Source organism: Oratosquilla oratoria, chromosome 12, assembly GCF_046742065.1.
Source record: "Oratosquilla oratoria isolate Oo_2021 chromosome 12, ASM4674206v1, whole genome shotgun sequence".
NCBI lineage: Eukaryota > Metazoa > Arthropoda > Malacostraca > Stomatopoda > Squillidae > Oratosquilla > Oratosquilla oratoria.
Window position 1 is genome coordinate 41,320,072 of NC_134788.1, and position 24,947 is coordinate 41,345,018.

At 40.5% G+C, this 24,947-nt stretch overlaps 2 protein-coding genes across 2 annotated transcripts in view; one reads left to right on the top strand and one right to left on the bottom strand.

Moving 5' to 3' along the window:
- Positions 1-24,947, bottom strand: part of LOC143031538 (uncharacterized) — a 485,407-nt gene that overhangs the window by 74,370 nt on the left and 386,090 nt on the right. The window lies entirely within an intron of this gene.
- LOC143031525 (uncharacterized) lies at positions 6,921-21,033 on the top strand. The gene is made up of 2 exons (XM_076195484.1): positions 6,921-7,113; positions 17,767-21,033. The coding sequence occupies exon 2, from the start codon at positions 17,994-17,996 to the stop codon at positions 19,875-19,877; it is 1,884 nt and encodes a 627-aa protein (XP_076051599.1). The 5' UTR covers positions 6,921-7,113; positions 17,767-17,993; the 3' UTR covers positions 19,878-21,033.

Sequence of the window (24,947 nt, forward strand, 5' to 3'; positions counted from 1 at the left end):
TTTTTGTTTAACAGTTTCACACTGTTACATCCTCAAGAAAAGCACTTGTCAGCACACTTCAGCGCATTTTCTTTTTCTTGACACTGGATGATTTCTTTCATACTCTGAACCACGGAGAAAAGGAATCCTTTTTTAAACTGAAGAACCTTCTTTTGAAGATAGTCAAATCTATCAGTGCAGTTGACTTCAACCAAAATTGCCTTCGCGAGAACCTGTGCCCCAGAAATATATTATATATATATATATATATATATATATATATATATGATATACACTTAAGCACACACAAATATACATATATATATATTATATGATATACACTTAAGCACACACAAATATACATATATATATATATATATATATATGCAAAGTAGACCACTTGGAAAAAGAAACTAACGAAGCAGAGCGCTTTCGTATATTACATCTTCAGTGCAACAGTGCAACACGGTCTACTTTGCATAAGTGAACACACGTACCCGTGTTCTTATTAGCATATATATATATATATATATATATATATGCATATGTATTTATATATGCATATGTATTTATATATGTATGTATATATATGATATACACATAAGCACACACAAATATACATATATATATATGTATATATATATATATATATATATATGATATTCACATAAGCACACACATACATACATACATATATATATATATATATATATATATATATATATAATATATATATATCTATATATATATATATATATATGATATACACATAAGCACACGCACACAAATATACATATTAATATATATATATTATTATATATAATATATATACATATATGATTACACATAAGCACACGCACACAATTATACACACACACACACACAATATCTATATATATATATGTGTATATATATATTATATATATATATATATATAATATTCATATATATATATATGAATATATATATACATATATATATGTATGTATAATACATATATATATATATGTATATACATATATATATATAGTATATATATATATATGATATACACATAAGCACACACGCACACAAATATACATATTAATATATATATATATAATATATATATATATATTATATATATATATATATATATATGATTACACATAAGCACACGCACACAATTATACACACACACACACACACACACACACACACACACACATATATATATATATATATATACTTGTATATATACATATATATATATACATATACTTATATATATATATTTATACATATATATACTTATATATATCTATACTTATATATATACATATATATATTATATACATATATATATATATATATATATATATATATATATATACACACACAATGTATATGATATATCCACACATAATCACACAACATACATATATACATATATGTGTGTGTGTGTATATGATTATGGGGTTAATGACTGTGCGAGAGAGAGAGAGAGAGAGAGAGAGAGAGAGAGAGAGAGAGAGAGAGAGGAGACAGAGAGAGAAGGGAGAGAGAGAGAGAGAAGGGAGAGAGAGAGAGAACAGAGACTCTCCTTGTTTATGTTTACTAGTCGATTTGTTTGTTTGTTTGTTTGTTTGTTCTTCTCTGATTGCCCTTGTGCACGTCTCTCTGAGCGCTTCCAGGGACAGGAAGCCCTTTCCTGGATGCATTGTGGGATGTCAGGTCCGTTTCACTCACATCGACTTTTCGCCGTGTGCCGTGCACGACACGACGTCGTGTGCTCTCAAGTAAGCATGGGGGCGTCTGTGGTGACAAGTGCCAAGGGAGGCTATCACTCTGGTCTAATTTCCCACCAGCTCTCTGTCCTTCTCTCTCTCTCTCATCTCTCTGCCCTTCTCCCTCTCTCTCTTGCTCTCGGTCTCTCTCTCTCTCTCTATTTCTTTCTCTGTGTCCCTCTCTCTCTCTCTCTCTCGCTCTATCCCTCTCTCTTTCTTTCTCTCTCTCTCTCTCTTCTGCTCTCTGTCCCTCTCTTGCTCTTTGTCTCTCTCTCTCGCTCTATCCCTCTCTTTCTTTCTCTCTGTCCCCTCTCTCTCTCTCCCTTGCTCTCTGTCCCCCCTCTCTCTCTCGCTCTATCCCTCTCTCTCTTTCTTTCTCTCTGTTCCTCTCTCTCCTTGCTCTCTGTCCCTCTCTCTCTCTTTCTATCCCTCTCTCTCTTTCTCTGTCCCCCCTCTCTCTCTCTCTTGCTCTCTGTCCCTCTCTCTCTCTATGCTCTCTGTCCCCCTCTCTCTCTCTCTTGTTTCTCTGTCCCCCTCTCCCTTCCTCTGTCCCTCTCTCTCTCTTGCTCTGTCCCTCTATCCCTCTCTCTGTCCCTCTCTCTCTCTCTCCCTCGGTCGAGGAGCAACGAATGACCAGGTGGTTAGCTTAGGGGTGGATTGGTGTGGCTCAGTCTGTGGGTTAGGTTGGATGATGTCCTCACATTTCCAGCTGATGGAGAGAAAGAGAGGTAGAGAGAGAGAGAGTAGAGAGAGAAGGGGAGAGGGAGAGAAAGGGTGAGAAAGAGAGGAAGATAGAGAGAGGGGGGAAAGAGAAATTGTTGGGGGGAAGAGGGAGTGGTGGGGAGAGATAGAGAGTTGGGGAGAGGGGGAGGAAGCGAGGGAGTGCGGGAGAGAGTGGGGGGAGGGGAAAAGAGAGAGAGAGGAGAGAGAGAGAGGACTTGAGTAGGGGAGGAAGAGGGAGTGGGAGAGAGATTGGGGTGAGGGAGAGAGGAGAGAGGGAGAGTGGGGAGTGAGGGAGAGAGAGGGAGAGTGGGGTGAGGGAGAGATAGGGAATGGCGAAAGGGAGAGAGAGGGGAGTGGGGAGTGAGGGAGCGAGAGTGAGGGAGTGGGGGGGGGAGAGTTTTTTTTTCCGACAGATGGCCGACAAGCCCGCGTGACTCTGATCAGTAGGGGTGTCACCTCATGCCCTCTTACATCTGTTTTCCCGAGCGTACTACTCCAGGTAGCACCGAGTATTACCTGCGGCTGAAGCAGTCACCCCAATATGCCCTTTAAGGACTGTTGGGTAACTAACAGTCACTACTACTGGGAATCCGAGAGCGATGTGCGGGATTCGAACCCACGACTAAGCGAATGCGAGAGCAGTACGCTTCCGATGACGCCACCAGTGGACACGTGGAGGAAGAGGAATTGGATCTATAAACTCGTCTTTGTTCAAACAAGTTCTGTAGCCAGAGGAAATTAAAAAACTTATATTGGTCGATATATATATACACATATATGTGTTTGTATTTACTTAGTTGTATCTTACGGGAAGGGTAGCTATGCTCGTGGTGTCCCGTCTTTGTATCTCGCAGTGTGGGAAAGGCATGGTTGCTGGTCTGGGTGGCGGACCCCGGCTGTCGCTGCTCCCCCCGCCCACGCTCGCTATGGTCGGTAGTGGCGGATGCGGAAAGCCTTCGTGTATCAGGCCCAGATCCTTGCAGGCGGCGAGGGACAGATAGACCTGCCGCACAGACCGTACGAAATACACCTCCTGTTGGGTGGAGCGGCCAGGGATGCTAAAGTGGCAGGTTATGGTCCCCAAGGTTGGTAGGTTAATATTGGCGAGGTCGCGCAGGCCAGTGCGTCCCTTAAGTTGCCTGGGCGAGAGGCCCAGAGCTTTCAGCAGCTTGGGTCCCGCTACACATACCTGCGCGCCTGTATCTGCGATGGCTGTGGTGGAGTGCTGTGTGTCGCCATCCGGCCCGGAGACAATGACTTGAAGCCGTGGCTGGCTCATCACCCCGGCGGTCGCTACCACAGCGTCCTTCTTCGCAGGTTTCTTACCCCCTTTGCACACTTTCTGGAAGTGGCCCAGCTTTCCACAAGCAAGACACGTGGCGTTTGCTGCCGGGCAAGCTGCCCTTCCGGGCTGGTGTCGGTCACCGCAGTGCCAACAAGGGCGGTGGTGGGCTTTCCCGGGACCAGCAGCAGCGATGACGTCGTCACTCGCAGCGTCGTGCATGACGTCACCAGCGGCAGCCTCGGGATGGCGGTTTGGCGGGAAATCATGCGCGTCCCTCTGAGCTGCTTCAAATGCCACACAGTAAGATCTGAGGCTGTCAACCTCTTTGAATTGAGCGTAGCACTGTAATACCTCGCGTCTTAGGGTTGGTTCACGCAACCCAGCAATGAGCTTCCGCACTAACATATATTCACTTAAACTCGCGTCACAGCTTGGGCACTGAAAAGCACAATCTAACACCATCTGGGAACACTTCGTGAAGTAATCGCCCACCGACTCCCCCGAGGCCTGCTTGACACTAAAGAAGTCCGACCACTGTACTGCCTGGTTCGCCGCACGCAACACTAATTTGCTGACGTTCTCCAGAGCCTCGGGAGCGGGAAGGGTGTCCCAACGAGCCTTGGGGAACCTGGCGTCGAGCGCCTTTTGGAGCCTTGGGGCACATAAAAGCCGGATGTAGCGCGCGGCGTCGCCGTCGCCGACAGCGTTGAGCTCGATCCAATCTTCCAAGGACCGACGCCATGACCTGAAGTCTGCTGCAGTCATGTCCAGGTCGCACTTCTCCAACCCAGCTGTGCTAAGGGCCTTGCGGCTTGGTGTCCCCATCGCCGCCATGTTTCGCTGCAAAGCCGCTATGGCTCCCTGCTGGGACAGTAAGAGCGTCTGAGCCTGTGCTAGGAGGCCTTCTCCTTCCCTCCGTCTACCTGATGTGGCAGGGAGCCTAGGGCGTCTCGGGGTGGTCATCGTAGATGCGTAGGAAGGATTATCACTGCGCCATGTTAGGTTTTTATTTAAGCTTGCTTACAATAGGGCTCTTGGCGGGTGACTGACTACCCGCGCTTGGGGTAGTCTCTACGAGCGTGACTCGCAGTTGCCAGCTCTCACAATAAAAACTCCTACAATTAAAAGAAAAAATAGGAATGAAAAGGAAATGACCATCATTATGGAGTCCTATATCAACATATGAAATTATAAATATTTCAGTGATTTATAATTATATACAAAAAGGGGCTGCAGTCTGATAACAGTTACTCAGTCATGAAGGCGACTGCCAATTACCGTCATACCTTTACACGCAGCTCCCGACACCAACCACGAAGAATAGTAGAGTTAGACGAAAGCCTTTATTCGCTTCACTGTTGTAACTAAGGTAGAACTTTGTACATCACACGGTAGAGCGGTCAGTCCCCGTTCCCTCGCTTGCATCCTATACGATCGTCAGATTCGCAAGACTCGGGTTGGGGTACAAGTGCTGAGGGAAAGTAGTAGGGCGGACGGCAGGAAAGAGGCTGCGAGTACTGCGGTATGACCAAGTCCTGTGTTGCTGGTCGTAGAATTTTTGATGCGGAATGTAGCATAATGACGACATCTGGCAACTGCCTGTAGCTTTTTTTTTTTCCTCATTCGCCACTTGGCAAAAGATCGACATAATAACTACCTATATAGTATGTAAATGTGATTAATACGGATGTTATAAGAAGTAATTAACAAATTGTATTCATTTGATTGATGAATGGCTTACTACAAATATATTTAGCAGACATAATAGGGTAATTTCAAATTCCTCTTTCCGTAGAACAAAATTCCTCATAGAAAATTCAGCTTTTTACGGTGGATATATCTTTTCTTACTATGTTTACACATATATCTGAACATAAGTGTGCAGTGCACTGGCAAATTATTGTAGAAAATATGCAAACCGAGGCCAAATGCATTCGAACTATGAAGCAGAGCTAGTCAGTTATGTGGTTGCCTTCCTAATAGCTGCACTTCAAGGATCACTCCGAGACGAGCCCTGTCTATTTGCTAGTGTGTTCAACTGATTTAATTTTCTCTAATACTACTGCGTGCATAACACACACGAAATAATAGTCCTCTAAACAATCAAAGTATCACAAGTAAGTAATCTTTCATGAGTGTACCGAATCTGACAAAGTTACCCCTTTATAGTAAATTCATCTGAATGGGGGCACTCCAAAGAAAATGGAATGCATATCTTGAACTTATGTATTTTAAAGTTCATGGTCCACTTCAGATTATATATCATGGCTAATAAATGGAAGCTGAGAGATGCATGGCTGGAGATGGAGGAATTCAAGCCATGGTTGGCAAAGGTAGATGGAGATCCAACAAAAGTTTATTGTCTTACGTGTCAGAAAACCATTGCAAGCAATCTGACCAAGGTCTAAATATACAGGTCAGATCGTTTGAATTCTTCTGCGCAGCTTCTGACGTCATTTGGCTGAGTCCATTTTCTCTTTGTGAAACACTGAAGAAAACTGTGAAACGCCAAGGAAGACAGGAACTATAATATTTTATATATTATATATATATATATATATATTATATATCATATATATTCATATATATAGACAGGAACTATAATATTTTATATATATTTATATATATATTTTATATAATATTTGTCAGAATATAACTAATTGCGTGGAGCGGTGCGAGCGAAGGGAACGTCTTTCTTAAACGACGCACCAGCTTCAACTGACAGCTATAGGACCCGCCAACCCCACTTTCAACAGCCAGGTGACGTTCACGGGCCCGCTGCGCCAACTCCCTCGAAATTCGGTCGGAAGTGGTTAGACCTTATATTCTTAGATCTTGAATCTGACGACGGTAGTAAGACACACATGTTCCGTTTAACAACTCTTAACCTTACGTATTTGCTACTTTTTTACATTTTAGGCACACATGTTAGAGGCACATTAATTGTTGACGCACGATCTTTTACTCTCCTCAAGACATTATATGGTTGATTAGTATTATCCAAGTCCGTTTTCTTTCTCACCTAATGGTTAGAAAATGGTAGCTGCAGTGAAACTACAGACTTTCCTATGTTTGTACACGTTTAAAGGCTAACTGGTAACCGTTCATCCACACAAACGAGGAATCGGCGGCACTCCGGTGACCAACCCCTCCTTCGCTACCTCCTAGAGTGCAACAACACTGTCGCCCTGAGAGGAGGAAAACGAATCGAGGACACGGCCCCCCGAATCGGGCCTGAGGAGACTGCAAGAGGTCTTTGCTATGAGTACTGCCCTGCTGTCTAAATGAAAATACATATTAGGTCACGTCGCCGTTAGAATACATGATATTAGATCACGTCGCCCTCTCCGATTTTCCAGTGTAAGTCAAGTTGCATAAACATCTCTACGTAACAGATTGTTATCCAGTTCTTCAATCACCAGTGTTAAATATATTGATACAGGCTACGAACAATATCCAACAAATCCTACATTAGCAATCAAACCCCACATATCGTCACATCATAACCGATGTTCTTTAAACAGCTTTAGAATGCCTGTGAGCAAGACTCCTATTTCACACATGCCCAATCCTGGACGAAAAAAACACCAGTACCGCTATCATCTCGCCACTACTTCCTACATGGAGCAGGACTTTTAAGTAAAGCACAGGTTGTGAAAGCTTAGGATTACAAATATTTTCGTTAAGTAGGGGCAAACCATGTAAAAACATTTGCAAGAATATTTGAAATAGTTTAGACATTTGTCACGAAAATTGTAAGCAAAGAAGGAAACCACACAGGTAAAGAAAAGATGACTGTAGGCGTTTGCCAGATAGACCCTACATGATTAGATTGATGCCTGAATATTGCAGGCCATTAGGGCTGTAGCTGTCTAGGTGTTGGATACTTGAGAATGCTGTAGGTTAGTAATGAGATCAAATTAAGTCTTATTCTGTTGAAAGAAAGCCAGCGTTTAAAAAAAATTGTAGAGGGGGCTTTCAAATAACAATATCCCCTTAAGAACTAGTATATGCTGATGTTTTAGAACAATTCCAAGTACTGAATAAGATTTTTGACTTAGGTGTAGAATTAGGTATACGTAAAGATGCCTGCTAGTCTATTCTAATCACCACTGATGTTACTATTGATGTGTGGTACTCATATCTGGGGTTGAAAATACTCAGAATGATAAAGCTAGTTGTGATACAGTTAAGAATTGCAGACTTAACATCATGTAACCTAACCTAATTGTTGGTAACTGTAAAGATGCTCGTCTTAGTGTTTTGAAAATTGTTGCTGACGTTACTATGAATTTATTGTATTTAAACATGGGCTAGCAGATGATACAGGGAAGGGTTGCAGACTGGCAAACATATTTATGAATACTTAAAATTATGTAGAATCATAACAATACATTATTGTAAAAGATATATAGAAGAGAATGAAAATTATCTTGTATTAACTTATCTCATATTGAATACAATAAACAAAATGAACAAATACCATTGAAAAATCTATTTGCCATGAGGGAGAGAGGAACTGGGTAGGTTAGATATGGTCAGAATAGGAGAATACTGTGCTTGGTTTATCGTTTATTTGAACAGTGTTGTCATTTCTTTCATTAATCACTGGCTTTGCATGCTTCTCTAAATTGCAATACTTATTTCCCAATGCAGTCCCCAGATGGGGGTGGGGGTTTAGTACAAACAAGTGATTTCCAATTGAAATGGAACACCCAATTTGGTCAAATCAACAGGAAAACTGTTGGGAAAAAATGTATGGATCATGTCAAGAACAGTGACCCCAATAATCCTCATCTAAAGAATGGCTATCCCAACATAACCTAACACAACCTACAGTATTCCCTAATTCAGATAATGTCAAGATTAGCGAACCCAACATATCTATAACAAAAACAGCAAACCTGATTATCGTAATGTAAAGAATAACGAACCCAATAATCTTTTAAAGAATGGTGAACCCTGCTGTGATTGTGTTCTCTAATCTTAGGAATGGTCAAAATTGTTTTATTGTTTATTTGAACAATGTTGTCCTTGTTTCTCTCATTAATCACTGTCTTTGCACTCCTTTTTAATTCAAAATACTTATTTCCCAATGCAGTCCCCAGACATGACTGGTATGGGGGTTAGGGTTGGTACAAACAAGTGTTTTCTGATTGAAACAGAACACCCAATTTAATGTAGTCAATAGGAAAACTGTTGTAAAAAAAAAATCAAATCTAATAGCCTGTTGGGTGTTTTGTGGATATTGGGATTTACATCCTTAAGTGTAGTGTGACTTTGGATAATGGAATACATTATTTTTTCACCTAATTAACCTCAAGCTCATTACCTGAAGCTCTTGTAAACCAGTAAGGTGATATTTTCTAAAGTCAGGTATTATGTACAAAATGCCACAAGACAAAGGTAATCCCTGTATAAAAACACAATTGCATATTTTGTACTTCTATTTTATTTCCTAACACAGAAATAGAAAACTGTACATATAATGTTAAAATAAATTAAGCTGATGACATGAAATTGTTGATGCTCCAAGTTGATTGGATGTTGAAACTGGTACCTGCAAAGAATTTCTCATTTGATCTTGGGAGGCTTTTTTGAAAGTTCTTTTACTCCCATCTCCGACGTTTCTATGTAGGTTGGCAGGTTGTATCCTGTGCAGTTATTGGCCACATTATTGTCTTCCCTTTTTATGGAATTAATTAAGGTGTCCATACAGAGGAGGTATTATTTTCCAACCAAAATAATAATAATAACAATGATAAGATAATGAAATGAAAAATAGAATAATAGTTGTTCCACTTTTCATAGTGTGCATGATGGCTTTATTACTTTAGTCATACTCTGATTTAAGACTTCATTTCTAATCAGACAATTCTAATGGTTTAAAAAAATATATTTATTCTTAACATACTATATTCACTTAATTTTTGTATGGTTTTAATGTATATATGAAATAGAAGTGCAAAAATGTACTTTGTGTGCAATTTTGATAAACGAAATAGAAGTGCAAAATATAATGGTGATTTTATCATCCTTGATGCATAATATGAATTATTTATTCTACATTTATAAAAAAAAAATATATATATATGATAAGAAAATGTAGGGCTATGGACATTGTCATGTGGCATTTTGTTGCATATCCTTTCCAACTTGTTAGTTTCTGTATTAATGACCATTTTTTTCATGATTCTATAGATGGTCAGTAGGTCACCTATTTTTCTTCCTTGTTCCAGAGTTGGCATTTCCAACTTTAACAATCCCTTCATATGGCAGTTTTGAAAGTGTTGGGGCCATATTTGTAATTGCTGTTTAGATTCTCTCAATTTTCTTTATATTCTTTTAAGTACTGGCTGTCCGTAATGTTGCTGCATACTGTACTACAGTTTTGGCTTTATCAGTGTGATTATTAGTTTCTTTACCATTCCTTTGTCCAAATAGTTAAAGGCCCCCTTTGTTGGTCATAGCAGTTTTTTCTGTCTGTTTATCAGGTGCCATGTCCTTTGTGATAATCACTCAAAGGTCTTTTTCAGAACTCACTACTTTACTTCCTTTGTACCGATTTTATATTGTCATGATATTCTGTGAGTAACCTGGTTTACAAATATCCTTTTTGTAGTGACAATTCTGTATTACAGAAATTTTCTTAGCTAGTGGAACTTCACAAAATTATTTCAATGCTTCATGGAGCACAAAAAAATAAATAAAATGAAAATACATGCACATACATGCATATATCAAGGCTTTTTCCCTCTTTCAAGGGAGGTAGCCAAAAAGAAAAGGGCATAAAATCACTCCCACCCATTCCATCCCTAAATACACTCCACTCCCCTCCACCCTCCCTCTTATCTTAGCACCTGGATGACGGGTCATCCCTGCACCCTGTCCACTGCCCTGGGTCAGAGGCAGCGTCGCAAGTCACAGCAAATCCACAGCAAGGCCGCATCATTAAAAAAATAAAAAATAAAAGCATGGCACAAGTAGAGAATATTGTTAGGGATCTTACAAATTTTAAGGTTATCATTAAAGATTACTATCTGTTAAGTTATCTAGAGAAAGGATGTAATTTAGTGGATCTATTACAGGTGTGTTAAGTTAAAAAATTGCATTATTTACTTGCATTGGGAAGGGCACCAGTTTGTACAGGTTGAATCTAAATTCAGAAGCAAAAGGAACCTCTGTTATTATTGAAGAAACACTTAAGTATGCAGTTTACAAGGGATAATAGAATGATAGCTTTACTTCACCAAAGAAAGGTTGGAAATTACAATCTTTCTTAGGTGAGTTAATTATTCATACAAGTTGGGGCATTGGGAGAAGGGAGGACACACAGGATTCCAATCTATTACTTTGAGGATAATTGACTTGAATATTAATTTTGTTTACCTTAAATAACTTACATAATTCTTCCAAGATTTTGTTGTTAAATTCAGCAGCATTGTCTGAAACTGAGATCTTAGGAGTTGTGAAATTACAGATTACTTGTTCATATATTACTGAAGCAATTGTTTTGGCTCTCTTATTTGGAATGGGTGTGTTGTTGTCAAATACAAAATCTTGACAGATATATAATCAATGGCAAGAAACACATATATCCCTTTTCAGACAACTCAAGTGTATCTAAGTAAAATTTTCCCGAGGTTTATGTGGTATAGGATATGATAGCACAGGAGCAGACTTGGGTGTATTTCCTTTTACCTCCGTACATCTCAAGCAATTGTCAATATGTAAGTAAATATCTCTCTTCATGCTTAGCCAAAAGTATTTAACTGTGATTTCACTAAGATCCCTTGCTCAGCCTGACATATTGTCATGCCCTCCTTTTTTCAATGTTGCAAATCCTATCAATAAATCTGGGAAGACAGATTCTTCTACAACTATCACCAGAATGAACAAGTGCTCTTTTTTTTTTTTTTTTTTAAATACAAAATAACATAAAAGTCAGTTTTTTCTAATATTTTAACTGACTCTCTATTAGTCCTTGCAATGAGTAATGGATTGGTTCCAAGATTTTCATTCCTAGTTTCAACCTTTTAAGCATTTTACTGGTTGTAACCTGGTTATAACCACCCTCTCCCCTTAGTACATGTGCTAAGGGGAGAGGATGGGGGAATATCAGATCATTTTTTGGTGGAAGGTAAGTTGAGAGTGGAGGATAGATGGAGAAAGAGGAGAGGGACAAAAGGTAGGGAGGTGCTTAGAGTGAACTCTTTAAATGAAAAGGAGAAGGAGTACAAGAAGAAGCTGAAGGAGGAGTGGGAGGGAGTGAAGAATAGAGTAGAGTTAGGTGTGGAGGAGGAATGGGGATGGTTCAAGGAGGGAGTCACAAAGTGTGCAAGGATGGTGTGTGGACCAAGAAGGACAGGAGGAAATAGAAGGAAGGGTAGTGAATGGTGGGATGAGGAAACAAAGAAGGTTGTAGAAGAGAAGAAGCGAGCTTTCAGAGATTGGTTACAAAATAGGACAAGGGAGTCATATGAGAGGTACAAAGAAAAGAGAAGTAAAGCAAATGGTAAAGGAGGTAAAGAGGAGAGCAGATGTGAAGTGGGGTATGAGTATGACAGAAAATTTTGAAAGTAATAAAAAGATGTTTTGGAAAGAAATCAAGAGAGGAAGAGGAGGCGAATCAAGTAGAGAAGAAAAGGTAAAATCTGCAGATGGAGAGATGATAATGGAAGAGAAGGCAGTGAGAGGAAGGTGGGCAAGGTATTTTAGGGAGTTCCTAAATGTGATGCAGCTTTCCGACAAAAGAGTGCTCTAAAACACCACACAATGACCCACAGTGGGGAGAAACCTTTCCAATGTGACCTGTGTGATACAACTTTCTCACGAAAGGAGCACCTCAAACGTCACATGATGAACCACACTAGACAGAAGGCTTTCAATTGTGGCCTGTGTGACGCAGCTTACTCAGGAAAAATTACTCTCAAACATCACATAATGACCCACAATAGAGAGAAGCCTTTCAAATGTGACCCATTTGATGCAACATACTCGGAAAAGAATGCTATTCAATACCACATAATGACCCACACTGGAGAGAAGACTTTCCAGAATGACATGTGTGATGCAGCTTTCTCATGAAAGAGTGATCTCAAATATCATGTGATGACCCACAGTGGACACTAATAAAAACTTCACTTTTTTTTTTTTTTTTTTTTTTTTTTTAACTCTAGGTTAAGTAGTTCCTCATGGTCAGGGGTGAGAATCTTGGTTAGATTAATATAACCGTTGAAATTGCATGACTAATATGGCCGCCATTCAGATTAATACATTTCTTGTGATTAGCTCTAGTAATGGAATTTCTTTGTTGGTTTAATTTCTATAGAAAGGCTGTCAATATATCTTTGCCGAGTTGTGGTCTCTTGTTCTGTTGATTTTTTTTTTTTTTTGTGAAATTTACAAGATCATTTTGTGACGAATTATAGTTTATGATTTAAATACGGGCATTTGTTGGAGTGCAATAATTTCTACCTGATCTGAATGAGTCTTGAGAACTTTTGTGTTAGATAATTTGAGTTATATGACTCCTCCATGAGCTCTAGTGTCGCTGACAGTTCTGTATAAAATTATTTGTGACTATGTTTTTATGTAATATATTTCCTCAAGTGAGTCTCAGGGCCATATTCCCTCGGTATTGGTTTGTATTATTGCCAGCAGTTGTAACTGGTACACGGATTGGACAGTTGATCTGGCAACTATGTGTTTGTTTACATTGTAGTGAAAGAATAGAAAAGGGTAGTAGCCAACACCATTTTAATGAACAGTTTTCCAGTTTTGGGGAGTTTCTAATATATGAAATTCATATGGTTGTGTATTGATATGACCAACTAAGTAATCAGTGACCAATATTAACAGTAGTCAAGTGGTGGTTGTTGGCGAGTAGCATGGATACATGCATGTGCACCTCCTCACGGTTAGGCAGTATTTTGCCATGGGATACAGGGCTGGGACGCTGTAAACGGTGTGGGTATGATGTGCATACATGTTTATGAGGGTAACCATTTCTATTTACAAAGGATTAAAAAAGAGGAGTATGCCAATAGGGGACCTTTTGGTCCATAACTATGCCGGGTGGGAGAAAACATGACTATAAATGAACATATAAATGGAAATAATAGTAACATAAATAATAAATAGGTAAAGTTAAACAATAAACAAATGTGTGGTTAAGTACAAGTTCAATTCACCTGGGGAGCATCTTTGGTTATTAGGAATCAAAATCTCATAAGGAAACAGCAATTTGGGCTTGAGTCGATGACTTAGCATCTGCTCATTAAAAGCATTTACATGTTGTGCAAAGTCTAATTTTCGTGGTAAGACAGACGGGTCTACGACAGTTGGTCGACAGCGACAATTCGTCGACAGATATTAAAAATACATTTAAAGTACTAATTTAATATATTCATATATTTTCATTTTGGAGGAATGCTAGAGTAGTTTAGATGACATTTCGTGAGAAAAAGTTACAATATCAAATGAATTAAAAGGAGCATTTAGGACTTGTTATGCCACCATTTGTTCATTGATTGGCGACACTGAGACATTGCAATAAGATAAAATAATTACACATTATATGTTAAATACATCAATGTAAGTTTTTGGCGAGCATAATTTTACAGTATTTCCGTACACACTAGCATATCACAGTTGTTCAGGATTTTTTTCATGGCTGTGTTCCAATGTCTTTCGACCAAATGTCGTGCACTCTCCCAATGGTCGACACTGTATTGACCACAAACTACAAAAATCAGAACACTGATACACTTTGATAATGGCTGAATTTTGCAAAACATCTCGTCTGCTTTTTGAAGGCTACACCTACACCAAAGATCGTGAACGAGCCACGAAGATTTACTGGAAATGCTCTGATCGTACTTGTAAAGGTCGAGCTATCACAGAAGATAATGTTCTGTCCACCAATAAATTGCAAATATCCAATCCAATTTTACACTCCATTGCTGATCCTTCCAAGAAAATCTGCTGATCTGCTTGGAGAATAGGCTGGCTCTGGTGATGATCTACTGCTGATCTAGATGATCAAGATGGCTCAAATGGCGACAAAGTAAGGTGTCGTCGAAAAGTGCAATTGTCTAAAACTTCAAACATTTATAACTCTGAGCCTGGTAATCCAATTATGTTGAGTAATACATCAAATGATCGGAAATTTCACACAGAACACAAATGTTACCAAATATTTTAGAAATATAACACCAAAAGTACAATTTTTTTACGTGTCGACGAAACGTCACGTTCGACGAAACGTCGTGTCGACGAATTGTCCCATTCGACCAATTGTCTTTCTACGAATTATCGTGCACGCAGACGGACATGTGAGGAAGCTTTAGCAAGGGGTTAAGATTAATTTGGGCCTTTTAGTATTTGGAAAAGGGTTTTAACATGGTAGACGGAAAGGCACTGTGGGAGGTTGTACAGATATATGGGATAGGAGGAAAGCTGTTAATAGCAATCAAGATTTTTTTTTACACAAGTAGTACAACATATGTTAAAGCCACAAGGATCAATGAGAGGATATCACAGTTCAAGCAACTGGAATACTACTTTCTTGATACTTGGTTTCTCTTTTCTAGGCGTCATGACCTTTATGCTTCTGATATAATCCACCGAACTCGCAGAGGCAAAGATGTTCTTACAAAGTGGAGTTCCTCAGGGTTCCGTTCTTTGGCCACTTTTATTCATAGTATATATCAATGATATAGACCACGTACTGAAATCTATCGTGTCCAAATTTGCTGGTGATACAAAACTGTGTGGAATGGCAAATGATCACTTAAACTAATGGTCTGAAAAGTGGCTAATGGAATTTTACACAACTAAATGCAAGGTTATGCACATAGGTAAAAATAACAGTAAGTACGATTACAAGTTTTTTTTTATATAAATTCGTTAACAAAAGTGGATAGTGAAAAGGATCTCGGGTTAATTATCAGCAACGATCTCAAATCATCTAAACAGTATATTTCAGGCTCTGAGAAAGCAAACAAGATTCCAGAACTGATTGCGTGATCTTATGACTTCAACCACAATTGGAATATGCCGTTTTCTTATGGTCACTGACTTTCATTAAAGACATTGACAGATTGGAAAAAGTACAGCGGCGAGCCACAAAACTGATTCCAAATATCAAAAATTAAACATACGAAAATTGATTAAAACATATGAATCTATTTTCCCTAAAATGCGTAGACTCAGGTGACTTGATGCAGGTCTAAGATTCTGAAGGGAATTGACAACATTAAAAGTGACATTTTTTCACACTATTGGTTATTTCTCAATATGTTTGTTATTATTTATCTGTCCATTTATTATTTACTATTTACCTGATATGTTATAATTTAACTTTACCTATTTATCTATTTATAGTTTTTTTTCGCATCCTGTCGGCATGCTTCTCCTTTGTAGTCCTTTAAACTTGAAGTGGTTTGGTGTAGGGGTGGGACATGGAAGCACCCACTCAGCAGGCGGACGTAGTGTTCCGTATTGGATGTTTGGATTGTGATGCAGATTACACAGGAGAAACGCATAAGAAACTCGCCACAAGAATTGAAGAACATAAACGGGCAGTTAAACGGAAAGATGCAGCCTCAGCACTTTATAAACACATGAACGAACTACAGCACAACATTGATCGGGAAGAAGCGACAGTGGTACACAGAGGCAACTCGAAGAAAAGGAGATTATTCATAGAAATGTGGACGACAAAAGAAATTAGCGTAAATAGGTGCATAGATTTAAATCCAATGTATCTAGGCACTAGGAACACAATGACAGAAAAAAGATAATGTGAGAGAGTACAGAGTGAAAGAAGGTCACAGTGTGTATGAACGTGATTTAATTTATTTCCTTTTTTGTGCAAGTGTGTATTTCACTTGTACAAGTTGCATTTTATTGTATTTATTCTTTTGTTAACATAGGAGAAAGCTCGGCGGGACGCTTTGTCTTCCTTTTTGTTTGCCCAAAAAGTCATCTGCAAAACACTCCCTATGTGACGTATGCAAGATTTTGACAGCAAAGCAAGTAGTGTGCCTCTGCGTTAAAGGTTGCTTCAATTGGTGTAGTTCTTCATTGGTTCTGATCGCCGCTGCCAAATTGGTAGATATAAATAAGGTGACGTGTCAAACATGTTCAGTGTTTACATTCTCTCATGTCAGACATGCAATTACTATAGACATAAACCGTTAGTCGATAAGATAATCTTAAAAGTTTGTTTTAGTACTGGTTGATTGAGGGGCAGGGTTGAATCCACCCTAACCCCCACCTCCTCCATGTAGGTGAGAGTCCCACTACGAAGTGCATCGTAGGTAATTAATAATTACTCCTTTGAGTAGGAGAGAAGTATGGAATTTCAACCCACAACAAGGCTAACAAAGCAAACATCGCTATAATGACTAGTTGACCATTTTGTTAATAGATTTTACTATGTGTTTTTATGTGGTCTCCGTCCTACAGAATGGACATAAATTCACTAGAATCAGTACAGAGAAGAATGACCAAAATGATACAAGGACTCGGAAATTTGCCTTACGAAGAGAGGCTTAGGCACTTACACTTACACTCTCTGGAAAGACGCAAAGTGCGGGGTGATCTAATAGAAGTGTTCAAGTGGATCAAAGGCTATAACAAGGGTGATGCAAACAAGGTCATCATAATAAAACAACAGGGCAGGACTCGCAGTAATGGGTATAAACTGGACAAATTTAGATTTAAGAAGGAAATAGGCAAGAATTGGTTTACAAATAGGGTGGTCGGTGAATGGAATAAACTTAGTAACCACATAGTAAGCGCTGATACTATCAGTTGTTTTAAAAAACGATTAGACAACTTTATGGATGGGGATGACAGGTGGTGATGGATACGGAGCTGCCTAGTGGTCTTTTGCAGTCTCCTTTATTTCTTATGTTCTTAAATTAATCTCAATAGAGGATGGCATGTATGGAATGGTTTGTGTACAACATATCTCTAAAAGTTAATCTCATTTTTTTTTTTCAGAAAGGTATCAACAAAGAAGACCCGATGTAGCATCGATAGCTCGGCTATCTCACAGCTCATTTTTAACATCAAGTGACGGCCCACACAGGAGAGAAGCCTTTCTAGTGTGACCTATATTTTGCCAAAGATTGTCACATATATCACATGGTGACCCACATAGTAGAGAAGCCTTTCCAGTGTGACTTGTGTGATTCTGCTTCTAACAAAAGCGTGTTCTCAAACATCACATGACGAGCCACACAGGAGAGAAGCCATTTCAGTGTGACATGTGTGATTCTGCTTTCTCACAAAAGCATCATCTCAAACATCATATGATGACCCACACAGGAGAGAAACCATTTCAGTGTGACATGTTTGATTCCTCTTTTTCACGAGAGGGTGTTCTCAAACGTCACATGATGAGCCACACAGGAGAGAAGCCATTTCAGTGTGACATGTGTGATTCTGCTTTCTCACAAAAGCGTGTTCTCAAACGTCACATGACGAGCCACACAGGAGAGAAGCCATTTCAGTGTGACATGTGTGATTCTGCTTTCTCACAAAAGCATCATCTCAAACATCATATGATGACCCACACAGGAGAGAAGCCATTCCAGTGTGACATGTGTGATTCCTCTTTCTCACGTAAGGGTGTTCTCAAACGTCACATGATGAGCCACACAGGAGAGAAGCCATTTCAGTGTGACATGTGTGATTCTGCTTTCTCACAAAAGCGTGTTCTCAAACGTCACATGACGAGCCACACAGGAGAGAAGCCATTTCAGTGTGACATGTGTGATTCTGCTTTCTCACAAAATCATCATCTCAAACATCATATGATGACCCACACAGGAGAGAAACCATTCCAGTGTGACATGTGTGATTCCTCTTTCTCACGAAAGGGTGTTCTCAAACGTCACATGATGAGCCACACAGAAGAGAAGCCATTTCAGTGTGACATGTGTGATTCTGCTTTCTCACAAAAGCATCATCTCAAACATCATATGATGACCCACACAGGAGAGAAGCCATTCCAGTGTGACATGTGTGATTCCGCTTTCTCAGGTAAGGGTCTCCTCAAAAGTCACATGATGACCCACACAGGAGAGAAACAATTCCAGTGTGACATGTGTGATTCCGCTTTCTCACAAAAGGGTGTTCTCAAACGTCACATGATGAGCCACACAGGAGAGAAGCCATTCCAGTGTGGCATGTGTGATTCCGCTTTCTCACAAAAGGGTGTTCTCAAACGTCACATGACGAGCCACACAGGAGAGAAGCCATTTCAGTGTGACATGTGTGATTCTGCTTTCTCACAAAAGCATCATCTCAAAGATCATATGATGACCCACACAGGAGAGAAGCCATTTCAGTGTGACATGTGTGATTCTGCTTTCTCACAAAAGCATCATCTCAAACATCATATGATGACCCACACAGGAGAGAAGCCATTTCAGTGTGACATGTGTGATTCCGCTTTCTCAGGTAAGGGTCTCCTTAAACGTCACATGATGACCCACACAGGAGAGAAGCCATTTCAGTGTGACATGTGTGATTCCGCTTTCTCAGATAAGGGTCTCCTTAAACGTCACATGATGACCCACACAGGAGAGAAGCCATTCCAGTGTGACATGTGTGATTCCGCTTTCTCACGAAAAGATGATCTCAAAAGTCACATGATGAGCCACACAGGAGAGAAACAATTCCAGTGTGACACGTGTGATTTCGCTTTCTCACAAACGCGTGCTCTCAAACGTCACATGATGACCCACACAGGAGAGAAGCCATTCCAGTGTGGCATGTGTGATTCCGCTTTCTCGCGAAAGGGTGTTCTCAAACGTCACATGATGAGCCACACAGGAGAGAAGCCATTTCAGTGTGACATGTGTGATTCCGCTTTCTCACATAAGGGTGGTCTCGAACGTCACATGATGACCCACACAGGAGAGAAGCCTTTCCAGTGTGACATGTGTGATTCCGCTTTCTCACAAAAGGGTCATCTCAAAAGTCACATGATGACCCACACAGGAGAGAAGCCTTTCCAGTGTGACATGTGTGATTCCGCTTTCTCACAAAAGGGTCATCTCAAAAGTCACATGATGACTCACACTGGAGAAGCCATTCCAGTGTGACATGTGTGATTCCGCTTTCTCACGAAAGCGTAATCGCAAAGATCACATGACCCACACAGGAGAGAAGGCATTCCAGTGTGATACGTGTGATTCCGCTTTCTCACAAAAGGGTAATCTCGAAAGTCACATGATGACCCACACAGGAGAGAGACCATTCCAGTGTGATACGTGTGATTCAGTTTTCTCACAAAAGGGTGATCTCCAACGTCACATGATGAGCCACACAGGAGAGAATCCGCTGTAGTGTGACATGTGTGATTCCGCTTTCTCACAAAAGGGTGTTCTCAAACATCACATGACTACCCACGCTGAAGAGAAGACATTCCAATGTGGCCTGTGCAATAAAGCTTTTTTTCACGTAAGGATCTTCTCAAACGTCACGTCACATGATGACCCATTCAGGAGAGAACCCATTGCAGTGTGACCAGTGCAATAGATATTTTTCACGAAAAACTCTGAGCGCTATTTGCAATAGCTTCACAGACTTGTACATCGGTTATCGTGCTTTCGCGGCTAGTGATCAATAGATCGAGTAAATTTCCATGTCTTGTGGGCTCTTTTACATGTTGAATTAAGTATTTGTCAGCGAGAAAATCCATCAAGCGACTACCTATATGGCCGTGTAGGGTCATCCAATCAATGCTAATACAATTGATATCACCCATTATGAATAAAGTCCCGGTTGGAGAAACTAGACAGTTCTTGAAACAACAGCTTGTCGTCTGCTGATGATAATGACTTTGGCCTATATATTGCACCTACATTCATTTTTGTCCATTTGTTTGGACCCTCAAACTATCATATGCATCCTGTTTCACTTTAGAACAGAAGCATGGACATTGCTCCTAACGTACAACAGAACACCCCCACCTCTCTTGTGACTTATATCTTGATGAAAGTGTTGCAATCCCACAATTTTAAATTCAGCTTCAAAGTCTCCACCATGTCTCGGTTATTCCTATTATATCGAGATTTGCGCTTTTGACATATACGCCTGTATTTCTTGTATGTACTATATCAAATAAAAAATGTGATGGTTTGTACGGAGCTGCCTAGTGTAGGCCTTATGGTCTCTTGCAGTCTCCTTTATTCTTATGTTCTTATGTTGTATGTGTGATATAAAAAGAGTTATATTAAAACATTTTAAAAATGTGAACTGTTGTGGTATTTTTCCATTAACCTCTTCGGCATGAGTCAAATGATCGCGGGAAGCATCAGCTGCCTGATGCACGATGATGCATCGCCATACTCGCGTTATACAGTATTATTACTCGTTGCCAGAGAAGTGACATCGAACCCCAAGGGTTTCTAACAAAGGATTAGAAAGGCGGAGCATGCCGGCATGAGACCTTTTGGTCCATAACTAGGTCGGATGCAAAAAAAAAAAAATGTATAGTAATAAATACATATACCAAAGGCTTTTTCCCTCTACACGGGGGGTAGCCAAAAAGAAAAATGCACAGAAACCACTCCCACCCATTCTATTTCCCATATATTCCACTCCCCTCCTCCCTTCCTCTTATCTTGGCACCTCCTGGATGACGGGTCATCCCTGCATCCCGTCCACCGCCTTGGGTCAGAAGCAGTGCCGCAAGACACAGCAAGGCCGCTTCATAAATTCGCCAACCCCCCTTCTCCGTCTCCTCATACAGAAAAGGATAAGACGGGGAGAAATCCCTTCGGGCTGTGTCAATTCTTTTCTCATACATACTTCCTCATCCCCCACCCACTCCCCCTCATGCATATCGGCATCATCTATACCCAACCCCTCTCCATTCACCTCTATCTTCTGTCTTCTCCCGTCCCTTCTCCACAGACATTCCTCTCTTTTGTAATGCCCCTTTCACCCCATTCATCCATCTCATCCGAGGACGCCCCCCCATATTCACTCCTTCCACCTCCTCAATCCCTCCTCTGATCCCGCTACAACCGCAGTGTCGTCAGCAAACAACAACTGGCTTATTACCCAATTTTCTCCTTTTTCTTTAACCATCTCCAACCCCTGACCCACTACCCTTGCATTCACCTCTCGCACCACCCCATCCATGTATAAGTTGAACAGCTAGGGTGACATAACACATCCCTGACAAAGTCCCACCTGTACCTCAAACCATTCACTCTCTCCATTTCTAATCCTAACCCAAGCACTACTACTCTCGTAAAAACTCTTGACTGCACTTAACAGCTTTCCTCCTATCCCATATATCTGCAGTACCTCCCACAGTGCCTTCCTGTCTACCCTGTCATAAGCCTTTTCCAGATCCATAAAAAAAACACATCCTTACCTTTTTCCTATAGCTTTCTCACATATCTGTCTTACCACAAAGATCTGATCTACACAACCCCTACCTGTCCTAAATCCACACTTCCTCACCAATTACTCCCTCTGTTCCTCTCCTAATCCTTTCAATCAAGATCCTCCCACAAGCCTTCCCAACTACACTTAACAAGCTAATTCCTCTGAAACTACTACATTCACACTTGCCCCCTTTTCCCTTGTAAAGCGGAACTATACAGGCACTCCTCCAGTCCTCCGGCACTCCACCCTCTCTGCAGCAAACATTAAATAACCTCACCAGCCAGTCCACCATCACTGCACCTCCCTTTTTCAGACATTCTGCATGGCATCCATCTAGACCAGGTGCCTTACCTGCTCTCATCATCTTAACAACTGCCTTCACCTCATCCTTTCCTATTTCTCCTCCATTGTCCTCGCTCATCACTCTCATTTTCTTAGCACTTCCCACTGCAACTATCTTTCCCTCCCTATCCTCCTTCACATTTAGCAACTCCCTAAAATACTCTGCCCACCTTCCTCTCACTGCCTTCTCTTCCATTATCATCTCTCCATCTGCACCTTTAACCTTTTCTTCTCTACTTGATTCGCCTCCTCTTCCTCTCTTAATTTCTTTCCAAAACATCTTTCTATTACTTTCAAAATTTTCTGTTATAATGATACACTAGCACATAAGGACACTAGTATTATATTAAAACAAGTATACTAGCACGTAAGTACATTAGAACTAGTATACTAGTAAACACTAGTACACCAGCACGTAAGTAAACCACCAATGGTACAGGTACACTAGCACACAAGTGCACTAGTACACTAGCACACGAGTATACTAGCAGAATAGAACACTAGTACACAAGTACACCAGCACATAAATACACTAACACTAGGACAGAAACACACCAGCAAACTAGCATAAAGCACTAGCACACTACTATAGAAGTACACTAGCACATAAATACACTATAACACTAGGACAGAAATACACTAGCAAACTAGCATAATGCACTAGCACACTAGTAGAGAAGTACACAAGTTTACTAGCACATACTGTATATACTAGCACACAAGGACACCAGTACACTAGTATACAAATACACTAGTACACTAGTGAACAAATACACTAGCACAGAAATATACTGCACACTAGTCGACAAGAACACAGACACTAGTATAGAAGCACACTTATGCACACACTCCCAGTACAATAGCACACTAGTACATAAGTACACTAGTAAACTAGTACACAATACGCTATCACAGTAGTACATAAATGCACTAGTACACAATACACTAGTCCACTAGCACAGTAGTACACAAGTACAAGTGTGTTAGCGTCCTTGTGTGCTAGTGTACAAGTGTGGCAGTGTCAAAGTGTCCTAGTGTACTTGTGTACTAGTGTGTTAGTGCAGTTGAGTACTTGTGCTATTGTACTAGTGGTAGTTTCTTATGTGCTAGTGTACTACGTTCTAGTGTAATAATGCGCTAGTTTACTTTTGTGTTAGTGTGCTAGAGTACTTATACGGTAATGTGCTAGTGTACTTACGTTCTGGTGTACTTATATAATAGTGCACTTGTGTGCTAATGTACTTATGTGCTGTAGTAGTGAGCTAGTACAACATTAGTGTAAGTACAATAGAATACTCAGACTAGTATACTAGTACAGGTATAGATGTGCCTGGAAGTGAAGCCCCTAGTTGCTGCTCCGCACGTAGGCGGTACAGGCACGATGGTCGTCGTCGGGGTGGTAGGACTTTGGAGGTGGAACCCCCCGAAGGCAGCGACCTGTGCGGCTGGGCAGCAGCCCTATTCAGGGTCCGCGCTGCCCACCTCCCGCAAGAGGAAGGGTGGCCTAGAAAGGGAGGTGGCCTAAAAACGGAGTCCCTCCCTGTCCCCTGCGGCGCGGCGCGGCGGCGCGATACTGTCCTCAAAGAAAGCTCTTTTTTTTTTTTTAACTTTTCATGTACTTTCCTATTAATGTGTTCGAGCGGTTTAGAGCGTCGCTACTTGCGTCGGGGGCCGAGGCGACGGCAGTTCGAACCCTGCCACCAAATTAGATCAAGTGTATGGATCATTAGATGCCAAAGTCCTCTGTAGGTAGGGGTCACCGTTCCAGCCTTCTGACGCAGAGAGTTCCTGACGTTAAATCAAATGGCATACTTATCTATCTATGTACTAGCTCATTATTGTGACATAACCCTTTTCTACATTTTAGGACGTAATAACCCTTTTCTACATTTGTAATGATAGATTTAGGTTGTTGTCCAAGATGAAGATACTGTATGCTAGAGGAGAAAGTGCAAATCAAATGTAAAAAATATTTTCAGTAGATCAGGTTATTGATTACTATGTCTTAAAATATACCTGACATGTATGTATGCAGTAGGTGTGTATGTATGTATGTATGTGTGTGTGTGTGTGTGTGTGTGTATGTGTGCGTGCGTGTATGTGTGTGTGCGCGCGTGCGTGTGTGTGTGTGTGTGTGTGTGTATGTGTGCGTGCGTGCGTGTATGTGTGTGTGCGCGCGTGCGTGTGTGTGTGTGTGTGTGCGCGCGCGCCACGTTCTCCAACATTTCCCTCCCATTTTTTTTCCCTGTGGTCCCTTTTATAGGCTGTGATGTTCCTGAGAACATTGGAGTCATTTCTAGTCTCCGCAGATGCTATGATTTCCTGCATCTCTTTTTGAAGTCTTAGCTCTTTTTTTTTCTACTTTCATTTCTTGATCCACAGGTTAAACTGTGTTACTTTCTGTTTGCTTTTACTTAATTTTTTGTCTT